Source organism: Propithecus coquereli, unplaced genomic scaffold (assembly GCF_000956105.1).
Source record: "Propithecus coquereli isolate 6110/MARCELLA unplaced genomic scaffold, Pcoq_1.0 Scaffold794, whole genome shotgun sequence".
NCBI lineage: Eukaryota > Metazoa > Chordata > Mammalia > Primates > Indriidae > Propithecus > Propithecus coquereli.
This window is the reverse complement of record NW_012154107.1, coordinates 320,193-334,012: the sequence shown is the minus strand read 5'-3', so window position 1 is coordinate 334,012 and position 13,820 is coordinate 320,193. Positions and strand designations below refer to the sequence as shown.

Sequence of the window (13,820 nt, the reverse complement as noted above, 5' to 3'; positions counted from 1 at the left end):
GAAATCATGCAAGGTAGCTCCAAGGCTTAGCCGTCTGGGGGAGGGGAGGGGAGAGGGCCTCAAGGAGTAGGCTGGCAGGGTTGGTCTTTGGGGGCCCTCTCCCAGGCGGGCTGCTGCCTTGGTCCTGCCTCCCAAACGATAGATACTGCTTCTCAGCTGGGAAGGAGCAGAGAACAGCACAGCTGAAGACGGGGCGGGGGGATTGTCAGGGAAAGTGGCCAGTCCATCTGGGCAGGGCCCGGCATGGGCACAGCGAGGGGAGGCTGCTGTGGACGGCAACTATGGCAACACCTGCCAACAGCCACGAGCCAGCAAGTGCCCACACTTCCATCCTCCATGGCTCCCCGAGCAGTTTGTGGCCATTAAGGTTAAGCTGGTCCTTCAGGATGGGAAGATAAATCCCAGCGAGAGGAGAAAAGGGCTCTCCCACCAAGGGCTCTGCTCAGACACCTCCGCTGGTCCGAGCCTGTCTTTCAGCCTCTCTCCGGACTCAGCTCCGGGCCTGCGGTGTCCCCACCCTGGGTCCCAGCACCTTCGCCCTCAGAACTGGGACATATCTGGCGGGCCCTGGCTAGGGGTGCGGGGCTGGGTGTGGAAGGGGACCAAGGTCACAGGCCAACGGGAAGGAGGGCAGCGACAGCATCCTGCTCCGAGATCCAAACACGGGCAATGCTCTTCACGTGGCACCACCCCTCTCCCTACCACGCTGGCTCAGGGCAGCTGCAGGGGCCGCAGAGGTTACTCTGAACTGGGATTAGATGGCAGCAACACCAACCTTTTCAGTGTTCCTGACCTCACCCTGCCCCACTACAGCTACCAGCTATCTCTTACACGAAGGCCCCGGCCAGCCCCCAGCCGTGGGGCAGGACCCCTCCCCTTGCCGGCGCGGGCACTGCTGGCAAAGGCAGGCTCCCGCCCACCCTGTCTTCTAAAACTGCTCTGGGCCGCAGGGACACTGGTGGGCCCTCCCTGGAGCAGTCCCGGGGGGCTCTGCCTCCCCCCAGTGCACTTTCTCTCCCCACCCCCAGGGAGAAGTCAAGTTGGACCGGGAGAAGGCTCCAACGACACCTGCCCTGGGAGACCGGGGCGGAGCTGACGTCAGTCACACAGGCCGCCGAGGGCAGCTCGAGCTGCAGGTGCCTCCGAGTTCCTGAGGTGAAACGGCAGAGCGAGGAGGTGGCCCAGAGGTAGGAACATGGTGCAGCCTGGCCCCAGCAAGGCGAAGATACGCTCCCTGCCCGACCCCAGGCCGGGGCAAGGGCCGGGGAGAAGTTCCTTCCAAGTCTGCCCAGAAAGGAGCCCGCCGCCCCCATCCCTGACCCAGCCCGTCTGGAGAATTTGGGCTATGGGTCACTTCCGAGACGGGAGGGCCGGAACGACTGGGGCAGCTGGTGGCTGCAGGGGCTTCAGTAATGTCTCAGGTTGAAGAAGCCCACGCTGGTGGGGGACTCCTTCACCGTGACGGTGATGAGGTTGGCGGTGACGTCAGTGACGAAGACATGCTCGATGAGGCTGCGGGTGGGCTTCCAGTCCTGGCTGGTCTGGACGGACACCGATGGGTTCTGTCCGGCACTGGGTGGCGAGGCCGAGTCGGGGTCTGAGTCGGAGCTGCTGCTCTCCTCGCCGGCGCTCATCTCTGGAAGCGCAGCCGGCTTGCGCCCATCCCCTGGGACCACGCGGCCCTCCTGCCCGCGGGGCGCGGCACTGCCCTTGATGCAGTCCCTCTTGCCCACAGGTGTGGGCAGCGCTGCAGCCCTGGAGGCCAGCTTCTCACTTTTGCTGGTGTCAGTGGGCATGCTGGCCCCGTTGCCCCCCGGGGGGCCACCCCCGGCACCCTTCCCAGAGGCTGAGTTGGTGGCTGGGACACCCTTGGTGGCCGAGGCGTGGCGGGCGAGCAGGCCCACCCCAGGCATGCTGTTCTTGACGCTCTGTAAGTCCAAGACCTGGAGGCTCAGCTCCTGGGTGGGTGCCAGCTGGGGGCCCGGGCACCCGGCAGGGACCCTGCTGCCGCTGTGGGCGTGTGGGGGCCCCCCTGCGCTGCCCACTTTCTGCTCTGCAGCCCCGACACTGGGGGCCTTTGAGATTTTGCCTCCTGGGGGGCTCATCCCCAGATCCCCTTTCTGCGTCCTCACCTTCAGGTCCAGCCCGAGGCCACACTTGGTGGTGGCCTGGGCCTTGAGCGCCAACCTGCTGGTGGCCTGGGCCTGGCCCTGGCTCATCCTGTTCATGTAGTGCACGATGGAGCTCTGCCAGCTGATGCCGCCCCGGCTGGGGCTGCCGGCCACACCCTTCATCAGGCTGGCCAGGTTCTCCGGGGTGGCCACGGCGCTGGGGCCACCACAGGCCTCTTTGGCGTGGGCCTTCAGGGCTGCCAGGCCCGCCACTGGGGCGCTGAGTGGAGAGGGCAGCTTGCTGGCCGGGGCCCCCAGATCCTTCCGGGCGGTTTTCAGCACCTTGGCCAGGCTCACAGGTCTCCGGGCCGCCTTCTGCTCCGGGGGAAGAGGCTTGCGTCCCCGCTTCTTCCGGATGGGATCCTTCAGCTCGGGCTTGGCCACCAGGATCTGGGCCTTCTTCTGAGGTACCGGGTGCGTCTCACGGCCTCGAGGGCCCCTCTTGGTGTCTAAGTCGCTGTCATCCTCTTCCTCTGAGGAAGACGAGGAAGATGTGGAGGAAGAGGAGGAACTGCTGGACTTGGATTTGGAGGGAGCATCAGGTTCCTGGAAAGACAGAGGCGGCGTCACACCTGCACTGCCGGGCCCAGGGTCCCGAGCACCACGCTGCCCCTGAGAGGCACCAGGTACCTTGCAGCCAGCACCTCTTTTCAGACTAGCAAGGCAGCCAGGGAGGAAGCAGTTTCCTACCATGTTGTTCCAGAACATTTACAAGGTCCTTAAGGCTGTTCTTGTCCGCAGGGAGAACTAGCCTCTGCTCTGTGAGATTTTAAAAGATAAACTAAAATAAAAGGTCCTCATGAGGTTCCATGAAACGCAAACTTAAAGGTAGAATAGAAAAGGTGGCTCACGTCTGTAATCCCAGCACTCTGGGAGACCGAGGCGGGAGGATCGCTTGAGCTCAGGAGTTCGAGACCAGCCTGGGCAAAAGCAAGACCCCATCTCTGCTAATAACAGAAAAATAAGCCAGGCGTGGTGGTACACTCCTGTAGTCCCAGCTACTTGGGAGGCTGAGGCAGGAGGATGCTTGAGCCCAAGAGTTTGAGGCTGCAGTGACCTATGATGATGTCACTTCACTCTAGCCTGAGCGACAGAGACCCTGTCTCAAAAATAAATAAAAGAAAAAAAAGAAAAGAAAATTCAGCTCCAGGATGCCCAGCAGACAATTCAGAAAGGGGCCGTGTCTAGGGCAGCACGGTCCACACATCTCACAAAGTTAAAACTCACGTGAAGCAGCACGAGTACTCTGCTATCTAAACCAAATGGGCATCTGCTTCAATCTCCCCATTTCCAAATCTGAACCTTCCAGGACACAGGTAAACAAACCACCATCCTCCCGGCCTTCTGGGTGTCACCCGAATGGTAACTAAGCACGTCCTCCTGGTTCTTAGGCCCCCACGCTGCCTGCAGGGTCAGAATTTTAAAAGTTGTGCCAGGCATGGTGGCTCATGCCTAACCCCAGCACTTTGGGAGGCTGAGGTGGGAGGATCACATGAGGCCAGGAGTTTCAGACCAGCCTGGGCAACACAGCAAGACCCCACCTCTGCAAGAAATTAAAAAATTAGCGTGTGGTGTGTGCCTATAGTCCCAGATACTCAGGAGGCTGAGGTGGGGGGATGGCATGAGCCCAGGAGTTCAAGGCTGCAGTGAGCTGTGCTGACACCATGACACTCCAGCCTGGGTGACAGAGCAGGACCCTGCCTCAGAAGAAATGAAAAAGAGAATTTTAACAGGTACTATCCTTTTAGGGAGATAGAACCACATCCAGTTCCCTGCTGCACAGCTCTCCTAACTCAAACAGGTGCGATTGTGTCAAACCACCCAGAAAAGGCCTTAGGGCTTCCCTGGCAGCCACTCCCATGGCACCGAATGCCTTGTGGGCACGACTTCCACAGCCCCACCGTCCTGCTTGAAGGGAAGATTCTGAGGATGAGGTGAAGCCAGCGTAGACTAGCCAGCAAGACTCTAAGGCAGGGAATCCCACAGCCTCCTGAAAGGGTGGCTTTTGGTAAGTGACTGAGCTCCTGGCCACAGCACGGGGGCGGGGGGAGTGGCCCTGAGGAAGGAATCAAAGACATGCCTGAGACTGAGGCCAGGCCCTCCTCCATCTTCCTGCCTGACCAGACCTGGGGGAGGCGGGTGGTGCCAAGGATCCAGGTGTTTACGTGGAGGCTTACGCCACTGCCCGCCACTGTAGCAGGGAGGGGTGACCGGATACCCCTGAGAAGGCACCAGCAGGTGTTCCCCAGCTAACGTGCACTCAGAGGGAGGCCCAATATCCCAGCTTGATCGATGGCTCCCATCTACAACCTATGAGCACCTATTGCATGCGTGTATCCTGTTTCCTGTCCCCAGTAACAAAGGGGGGAGGCAGTCAGCAGAGCAGCCCAGCCTGACCCTGCCACCCAGTAGGAAGGAGTGCAGAATGGAGCCAACTGAAGCAGGAAGCCACCTCTCAGGGGCCCAGGCTGGGGGCGGGGAGTAGCTGTGCAGCTGGCGGGTGCCCTGCAGAGGGTGAGAGGCTGCAAAAGGGGGGGGGGGGTCCTGTCTCCCCTTCTGTAGAAGTGCCACCCTCTTCCTGAGGCCCTTACGCCTTCCCTCCCCTCCCCCTGCCCAGCCCAGCAGGGTCAGCGAGGAAGGCACAGCCACCCACCTTGAGCTTGGAGCTCCGGCCACAGGAGGACATCGCGGTGAGCTTCCGTGGCCGGCCTCGCGGCCTCTTGCCCCTCTTCCGGTTCTGCACCTCCTTCTCGTGTTCCCTGAGGACACATTCCAGTCAGGGAGGGAGCGGCCCTGTACACACCCCCTCCGCCGCTGGGAACCAGGTGCCACCCATCTGCGGCAGCACCCCCGGCGGAGATCTGGACCCTGTTCTTTGCAACAGGTCAGCATTATTTTTACAACCTCCCCACTTCACCTCCATTTAGGTAAAGACAAGGCCAAGATGTGAAAGAAAAGCAGGCAATGACCAGTTCCCCAGTTTTCTCTGACCCCTCTTAAGACAGCTTTTGGCAGGGAGGCTGTTTCAGGAATATTCTAGCACATCACAACTGGAAGCAGCCCAACTCCCCCCACCTTCGAGAGGAGGAGCTGCCCACAACCCCAGGTATCTACCCACCCCTCACCTGTGCTTAGAGCACCAAGGGCCCTGGGGCCACCTCTGCAGGGCAGCTTCCCAGAGCCGGGCTTTTTCTGCTACCTTGCTGCTCCTGAACTCTGCTCTTCATGGAAGTAAGTGGCCCACTCTGCAGTGGCCAGGGCCCAAAGCCCGCTCCACCTGCAGTGCCCCCTAAAGCAGCCCCAGTGCCTGGGAGCGAGACAGCCCCAGCGAGCGCCTCCAGCCCTCAGGGAAGGCTTGCATTTCAGGCTTCCCCCATGGGAAGGGGCCCTGGTAATTAAAACGGGCAAAAAACATCATCTCACTGGGGCCTGCAAGGTGATTTCTTAACGACAAATGGGATTAGTACAACTAGGCAGAGCTCATACTTCAAAGCACCGGCCCTCGACTCCCAATCTCCTAAAATGGGTCTCCTCTGCTGAAACGTTAACCTGCGTGCAGCGAGCCTGCGACTTTCCCTCCCACGCAAAGGCCCTGCCCTGCCCCATACCACGCAAGTGTGTCCCAGCCCCCAGTGTCTGGAGCGAGCTCTTTTTGGTGGGCGGGAGAAAGCAGACCATCCACCTTCCTGGTTTTCTCTCTTCCACGATGTAATCTAGACCATCTGCAGTTTTTAAACTCTTGTATCTCCCGGCTAGTTCTGCCCTTTGCTGTGATAACCAAAGGCCTGGTGAGGACATGCCCTCTCTCGACAGCCAGGACGCTATCTCAGATGCAGAGGAATGTGCCAGCTCCGGGAATGGGTCAAGCCATCGCCCTCGCCCCAAGGCTCACAAGCCCCAATTACGAATCAAATAGGAGACTGATCGCTGATAAGATTTTCCAAAGGTACTTAAGCTAGCACATGTGCACCTCATTTTCTTGCACCCCGCCGCCAAACACCTATCTTTATTTCCCTGTCACGGCCCCTCTGGGAGACCCAAAATGTCCTGCTACAGTGGAACAAAGTGAACACAGCTTCAGCTTTCAGAAAACAAGCCTGCCATGCTGACCCCAGCTGGGAAAGATTCGAGCAACAAAGTCATCTGTGTCCGTCAACAGGGCAAGCTGTGGCGGGGGGGACGGTATCAGGGCTGCTACCCCCATCTTGCTATGTTCCCAAACAGCACTCCCCGGCCCACCCTGCCGGGACTGGAGAGGCACCCCCTCCGCCCCTCCTCATCACTCCTTTCCCCGAACATCTCAAGGAGACCTATCTCTTAAGTCAAGTCTCCTACCTAAAAATAGAAATGACATCTAGAATCACAGGAGTGACTGGCCCAACAATGGCAACGGGGCCCCCACGGTGCTCACTCAGCACTACGTTTTACAGCCCAGAGCAAAATAAATGTATTTTTTTTTGACAGAGAGAGACCACAGCAGACGTAAACCTGGTGCTGTGTGTTCCAGACCCCTCTCTGAGTCTTCTCTTGCCCAAGGGCGCACTCGTGCAGGGCCAGAAGGACAGGTCTGTGCTGTTATGGCGAACCTGCTATGGTACTTATGAGTGCTGTCTGCAAACTGCTCAGCAGAGAAGGGCAAGAGAAGCCAAAATCCTTACACGAAGGAACCGAGAAGGTTCATTTTTGCAACTCTGGCTGTCAGTAAGCCCAAAGAAGCACTAATTCAGATTGTTCAGAAGCAGGTATGGCGTTGGGGGGGGGGGCGTGGCTTGACCCATTTCAGCGCTGTGCGCTGGCTGCGCAGAAATGACTGGGGTCCTCAAGGTGATCCACCTTTCAGACAGCCGTGGACATGGCACTGGAGGCCCTGGGGCCAGGCTTGCTACAGACCTCAGACCAGAACCCCAGCGCTCGCCCCGGCTCCCTGGAAAGCCCAGCTCAGGTGCAACCAGCTGCCGCCCTCCCACCACCCTCCCCATGTGTGCCGTTAACTTTCTCACTTCTTCTGGAAAGCCAGGAGCAGCCTCGGGTCCAGGATGTTCTCCTCTGGCTCCCAGCTGTTGTGTCTGGAAAAGCAAAGAGGGGGGTGCCATCAAACACCAGGCAGTGACCAGGCCACTTCAGAAAGCGGCCCAGGTGGGGCCACCCCAACTGCTCCCCAAGCTCTGCCCATGGCAAGGGCCCTGGGGTGCGGGCAGTCCTCAAAGTCCAAACCCCTGCAGGTCCTGGAGGCTGGGGCCTCACCTCAAACCCAAAGAGAAACTGCCACTTCAACTCCCCAATTAAAACACGGCCACAAGAAGACTCCCACTGTCTCCGCCAGGGAGAAAAACAAATCCCAATAAAACTCAAGGTTGCAGCGAGGGAATCCCCCAAACACTGGCCCGGAGCCAGGGAGGGAAGGGAAGGCAGGTCCAGGATGCCTGCAGGGAGGGGCACAGGCGCACAGCCCGGGACGCAGAACAATGTGGCTGGCGCCCAGGCAGGCGCGGGCCGGCACGGAGGGGGGAGCAAAGAAAGCAGAGTGGGGTCCAGAAAGAAGGGGGCCCGGGCTGCGGGAGCAGCTGTGAAGAGAGCCCCTCCTGGGGATGCCAAATCCTCTCCCTCCCATTAAAAAAAAACAAAAAAAGAAGAAAAAAGAAACCCTACATCCACCGATAGGAAGCTCAGGTTACAGCGGGGAAAATATGGACAAGGGGGGTTCGCATCCCGCGCCTCCCACCCGGCCGGGCCGGGGAGGGGTGAGCGGGGCGGGGGGCGCACGCAACAAATGGGCGCGGGCGGGGCGCGCGGCCGGAGGGGGGTTCCCGCGCGGGAGGCACCCGGCCCCGCACCCCGCGGGCTTGTAAACAAAGGGCAGCCCCGGGCTGGGCGCCCCCGCCGAGCCGGAGGGGCCCACGGGGACCCCGCGAACTTCGCGCCCTGCCCGCGGACGCCCTCGGCCCCTCCACGGCGCGGCCCAGGGTCCCTCCCCTACCCCGTGGGCGAGATGGCGCGGGCGGGAAGGCGGGCGCCGCCGGGGGACTCACTTGGAGGACCAGCCGCGCCACTTGACCAGGTACTCCAGCTTGCCCTGCGGGAGAGAAGAAGGGGCGCGTGAGCCGGGGCGGGGGGCGGCGGCGGCGGCGGCGGCGGGGTGGGGGCGGGCCGGGCACACGCACCTTGCGCAGCCGCTTGCTCAGGATGCACTCGGCGGCGAAGACCTGCTCGCCCACGCTGCTCAACTCCTCCATGCTGCCCGACGCCCGCCCGCCAGCCCGTACCACCGCGCGCCCCGCCGCGCGCCCCGCGGCCGCACACAAAGCACCGCCCCCGCCCGGCCGGCCCGCCCCGCGCACGCGCACCGCCGCCCGGCGCCCGCTCCCGGGCCCGCCGCCCTCCCCCGTGCGCGGCCCAAACCAGGCGCGGCCCAATCAGCGCGCAGGGGCGGGCGCGGGGCGGGGCGCGCATTGTCCGCGGCGGGCTGGGCGTCGCGCGGGCGGGGGTCCCGCGCGCGGGGGCCAGGCCGGGCTGGGGGACTGGTAGGCGGGCGCGGGGGGAGGGGGCGCCCAGCGGCTGCGGACTCGGGGGCGCCCACAGAGTCCCCCTCGGCCCCAGGGGCGCGCCCGGCCTCCCTCCCAGCGTCGTTTTCCGGGCGAAAAGCCATTGTTCTGGGGAGGGAAGCGGGACGGGGCGCGGTGGCCGCTTCCTGCTCCCACCTGGCAGGGGCGCCACTCCGGGTGCGCGGGGCCCAGGAGCTCCGGCGCTCTGAACTGGGGCGCCCTGGGTCTGGGGCAGTCGCCCTGCCTTGCCCGGGTGGGGGAGGACGGGGGAGGAACGGGAGGTAAAGGACGGGGGGCGGGTAACAAAAGCGGAGCAGCCCGGGCTTTTCTCCCAAAAGGCGACGGAGGAAAACGCACGAACTGAGGACGCCAACCACCCCTGAGAAGGGAACAATACAAACTGCTCAGAGTGCTTATTAAGTAGCTGAGAAGAGTGGACCCGGTCCCCAAGTTTTAGGGCACACGTAGGGAGAAAACCAGCTATAGCTTTCTTGAATCTGTTTCACGATTTTGACGAAACGAATAGGCGCCGGGGGCAGTTTGAAGAGCTGTTTCTAATTTAGGACTAGGACGTTAATGGCCCACCAGGGTTTGGCAACCAGTGTCCTCTGGTTCAGTTGCCCCTGGCGGAAAAGAGACCAGACCGCGTTATGGAGGTGGGGGTGGCCCCGAGTCCTCCCTAGGGTCCGCGCCCACAGGCTACCTTTTATTTTCCGCTAAGGTTCGAATTCCACTGAGCAATTCACCCTTTAAGTTGTTTACATTTTGAATCAGAGCAACTCAAATACCTAATGAAGGAGATATACATTAGCCTTAACTTTATTCGAATCAATGCAATCTAACTCAGTGAAAATTCATTTTCTGATTTTGTTTCTCCCTTGAACATAGCTGCAAAGTATTCTTTATGTTGAGCAAATCAAGAAGTCGTTTCTGGTTGCAGGAGACTGTCTCAATGTAATTGTGATCATTAAAACCACATTTATAAAGGATCCTGCAGGAGAAATGTGTGTGTGTTTTTTAAAAAAAACAGAAAGGCCTGCTGTACAAAATGCCCAGCTACAGGAACTCATCGTTCAATTTATGGCAGGTCCCTCAATTTATTCGGGTAAATAGGGTAAATTCATTTGCTGTCCTGGAGAGAACTTGCAAACTGAGATGCTGTTTACAAAGAAGGCAGGAGAAAGGCAAATTTGCTGAGGGGGAAGCCACTTAGGAGGGGCTTGTGGCAGAGCACCCCTGTTTGCAGATAAAACTGGCATCTGGAGGGGAGAGAGCTGCGCAGAATGTTGCCACCACTGCTTTCTGTGTCCCTGTCTTGTGCAGCGTGGCAGTGGATTGTGGAGCTGAGGGCAAAGGTGTATTTAGTGTAATCCTACAAATAGCTGGATCAGTTTCAACTCACGTTTCCTTGCAGAATTCATCTTGGGTGTAAGATTTTTGCCCTGCAAGTTTCCGGTTTCCTCGTTGACGCATGGTATCCTGGGATGCTTGCTTAATTTCTTTTCTTTTTTAAGAAAAGAAAGCTTAAAAAAGAGAATTATTTCTTTTTTAAGAAGTAAATTTGTCTGGAATTTGATACTAACACATGGGGAAAAAAATCAATATTCCTAGAAAATTTAACACATACATCATCTATCCAAGTGCAAACACCCAGTTTGGGTAAAATAATATTTAGATAATTCATTTGGAGAAACAAATACGACAGATTTGACTAGAATGAAATCAAGAGATAAATATGGCGAGGGTATGATCCAAAATTTGTGACGTGTTCCTTAAAAACAAAGCTGGGAGTTGGCAGGAGCGAGGAACAAACCCAGCTAATCCGATCGTGTCAAAGCACGGGTTGGGGCTAGAGCAGATTCTGTCTTCCGTTTCAATTGTTACTGAGATTACTAAGACAAATTAGAACTAATCATTTTATTATTCATTCAGCAAACAGTCACTCAGCATTTACTACCATGTAGGCACTGCTGGTTACACTGTAGAAGTAGACCTGAGCAGCTCTGTGGAACAGGACTTAGATGATGGAGACGCCCTCTGCTCACGCTGTCCAACTCGGTGTCATTAGCCACTGAGGCCGCTGAGCACTTGCAGTGTGATTAGTGCTGCTGAGGAATTGGATTTTAAATTCTATTTAATTTTAAATAATTCAGCCACATGTAGCCAGTGCTGTCTGTACCGGGAACTGGGCAGGTGCACAGGCATACAAGGGAGATCCTTAGAACATTTTAAGTGAAAGTAATACAGTTACATAAACTAGTCCTGGAATATGAATAGTTGACCTCCACTCCCGTTTATGCTTAATTATATATGACAATGTTTAAAACCCACCCAAAATGACATTAAAAATACAGGCAGAAGGGAGTCCATTCAGAGAGTAGGTACGTGATTCAGTACCACTTTCTTTCTCTGTGAGTGACAGTGCCAAGTATTAACTCAGTAATGTGTGAAACACTGCTAAGAAAGGGTAAGTATTTTCATGCCGTGCTTGTGGATAAAAAAATTAAAGATACCCAGGCAAGGAATGACTCACTCTGGAGTCGATGGAAAAGTCAGGAATTGAAATCAATCCAGTGACCCTGGATTTGGCAGTTAAAACTAGATAACATCAGTCACATCTTACAAACAGTTTCAGGAGAGTGCTTAGGTTTTCTAAAAATACTGTCTCCCTACTGCCATCAAAGAGCATCGGCTAAAAAGAGCAGCCAGAGAACCCCCTCCCCGGAAATGGTCTGCCTTGCGTACACTCAAGGTATATAATATATCGTACGATATTTAATATTTAATGTAATAATATATTCCCCCCAGCTCCCCTCCACATTTGCAAGATGTAGGTGTGACTTACAGGTTAGCTGTGTTAAGTCAATGCTGTTTCTGTATATATAATGGATAAATATTAAATACACTCAACACACAGCGTTTACGTATCAGAACTCAAGTACAGATAAGCACAGTTCAGGCGCTTGCAGAAGTCCGCAAGCTTTCAGTTTGTCTAAGAATCCCTGGGCACACGACGCAAGGTCAAACCCTGGATTCTGACCTAGGATGCCCTGTGGCGTTCGCTGTTCAGAACGCTTCTTCCGAAGGGCGGCCTGCCTTAGCCTTCATTTTGCAGGTGTGCAGATGAGGACGTGAATCCCAAATTGTATCCGGTGCAGGGCTCTGGAGCCGGATCCGGCCGTTTCCCGTGTTTGCCTGGTAGGGGCGGGCAGGCCCCTCTAGAAGCAGGCAGCAGCTTGCACTCAGAGGCCTTCCAAGGTGGACGGTGGCAGAAGCAGCAGCCCCTTGAGTTCCTGGGACTCCCCTGCCCCCCAGCCACCTAGCTCATTGTAGTGCCCCTGAAGCCCTGCCTGAACTGGAGCCCCGGGGTCCTGGAGGTGGGGGAGGTTGAGGAACAGAGTTACAGGAGGTGGGACTGGACAGTTAACTCCTTTCATGTTGTTGCTTTGGAGACGGACCATAGCCCCATTAGGGGAGGTCTCCATTACATGAGGTTTTATTTTAAAGGGTGTCATTTGTTAATTTTGCAATCAGCTCAGTCCCTGATTTCAGTTTATTACTATTAAAATAGTGCAGCGATGATGGTCTTTGTCTTCCCATGTGCAAGGTGCTAGCGTATCTATGGAATAGCACGCATAGATGCTGTATTAAAAGGGTATATGGATCTAGTTTTCCGTGTTAGCCATCACCAAACTGTGCCCCGAGGGTCTGCACTAATTCACACTCCCACTCTGGGTAGATGGGGTTGCCTTTGTCCTCCCTTCTGTGCAACCCTAGTAGTTACGGGGAGGTCCAGGGGATTTCTGAGCATCCTTGATGCTCAGTGGTTGGGTGATGTCCTAACATAAATTAATCACCTCGGTACTCCTGCCGCCTCTGCTTTTTCCAAGACCTTTGCCTGGTGCAAAATTGTTACAGTGTAAAACGATTTTATGAATGCAATTTTCCAATGTGAAATGCATTATTTTCACAATTTTAAAAATAACATACATGTACCGAGGTCTAAAATCCAGGGTGAAGCCCTTCCTTAAAAACAATTAGGTCACGGATTCAACGTGGTATGCGAGCACACAATTGCTGAGCGTGCTAATTGTTTTCCTGTGGGCCGGAGGTGGGCTCGGGCATCTTCCGTGTGTCCTTCAAGCACCGTCAATAAAGGCACGGCTTTAAAGATTTGAGGACAGCATTGCAAGACCCTCTCTGAATCCAACACATGTTCTGTTTCACCCCGGTCTTTAGCTGAATTACTTCTTGTCTGAAAGAACTCGAACACTGGAATGTCATTCAGGTCACCCATAGAAAAGAGAGACCTTGAATCCTGCTGCTTTTTGCAGGGAGAGTGTAAAGATATGTCCATGAGATTTCTATTAAAAAACAACAAAAAAAGAACCCTTTTCCTGCCTCTTGTTGGCAGAAATAAGAAATCAGTAATAATCAGAGGAATTGCATTTGGAGTCAGAGAATTTTAGAACCAGAAGGGACCACGAAATCCCGGTTTGCAAGTGAGAACAGGGCGGTCCAGAGAGTGTCCGGGTTTGCCAGGTGAGCAAGGGTCCGAGCATGGGCTCCCGGCAGGGCGGCAGCTCACTGGCCACATGGTGCCTCCCCCGATGTACTGAAAACCTTCCTCCCTCCCTGTCTGCAGTGACCCGGCTGTCTCCTAGTTCTGGAGGCAGCAAATGCTGTCCCTTTCCAGCCTCCCTCCCAGAGGGACCTTTTCTCACGGCTGCCCTCCCGCCTGTTTCTCTTTATCACACCGGTGGTGGCACGCCCCGCGCTCTCCGCGCCATGCCTCTTTGCTCAGCAATGTGGCCCGAAGGTCATTCCCCACCGATGGAGAGACCCACTTCCATCGAACCTCCCAGGATACTCTGTGGAAGGGTGTCCCGTGGTTTACTGAGCGAGACCGGATTGACGGATGTCGAGTTGCTTCCGGCGTTTCGCTCCTGCTGCCGTGAGCAGCACTTGTTTAAAAAGAAAAGGTTCTCTGTGAGCCGGACTCTGAGGGAGGCAGGCCCTGGGCAGCAGCATCTATGGTGGCCGCAGGAACAGAACTCTGATGGAAATACAGTTAACTCACCACGCACACGCGCGTCCTCGGCGGCCT

General features: G+C 56.6%; 1 protein-coding gene across 1 annotated transcript; it reads right to left on the bottom strand.

Annotated features, from left to right (window-relative positions):
* Positions 1–1,406: 1,406 nt before the first annotated feature.
* CBX2 (chromobox homolog 2) lies at positions 1,407–8,404 on the bottom strand. The gene is made up of 5 exons (XM_012663079.1): positions 8,333–8,404; positions 8,201–8,244; positions 7,172–7,237; positions 4,825–4,930; positions 1,407–2,717 (listed from the first exon to the last, which is right to left on the bottom strand). The coding sequence occupies exons 1-5, from the start codon at positions 8,402–8,404 to the stop codon at positions 1,407–1,409; spliced, it is 1,599 nt and encodes a 532-aa protein (XP_012518533.1).
* Between the last annotated feature and the right edge of the window lie 5,416 nt (positions 8,405–13,820).

Bases quoted from the DNA above. Each gene is read 5' to 3' on its own strand.
- CBX2 (XM_012663079.1), bottom strand. From the start codon at position 8,404: ATGGAGGAGTTGAGCAGCGTGGGCGAGCAGGTCTTCGCCGCCGAGTGC. The intron at 8,245-8,332 runs GTGCGTGTGCCC...TCTCTCCCGCAG, and splicing joins TGAGCAAGCGGCTGCGCAAG to GGCAAGCTGGAGTACCTGGT. The intron at 4,931-7,171 runs GTGAGAAAGTTA...ATGTGTCCTCAG, and splicing joins CTCCTGGCTTTCCAGAAGAA to GGAACACGAGAAGGAGGTGC.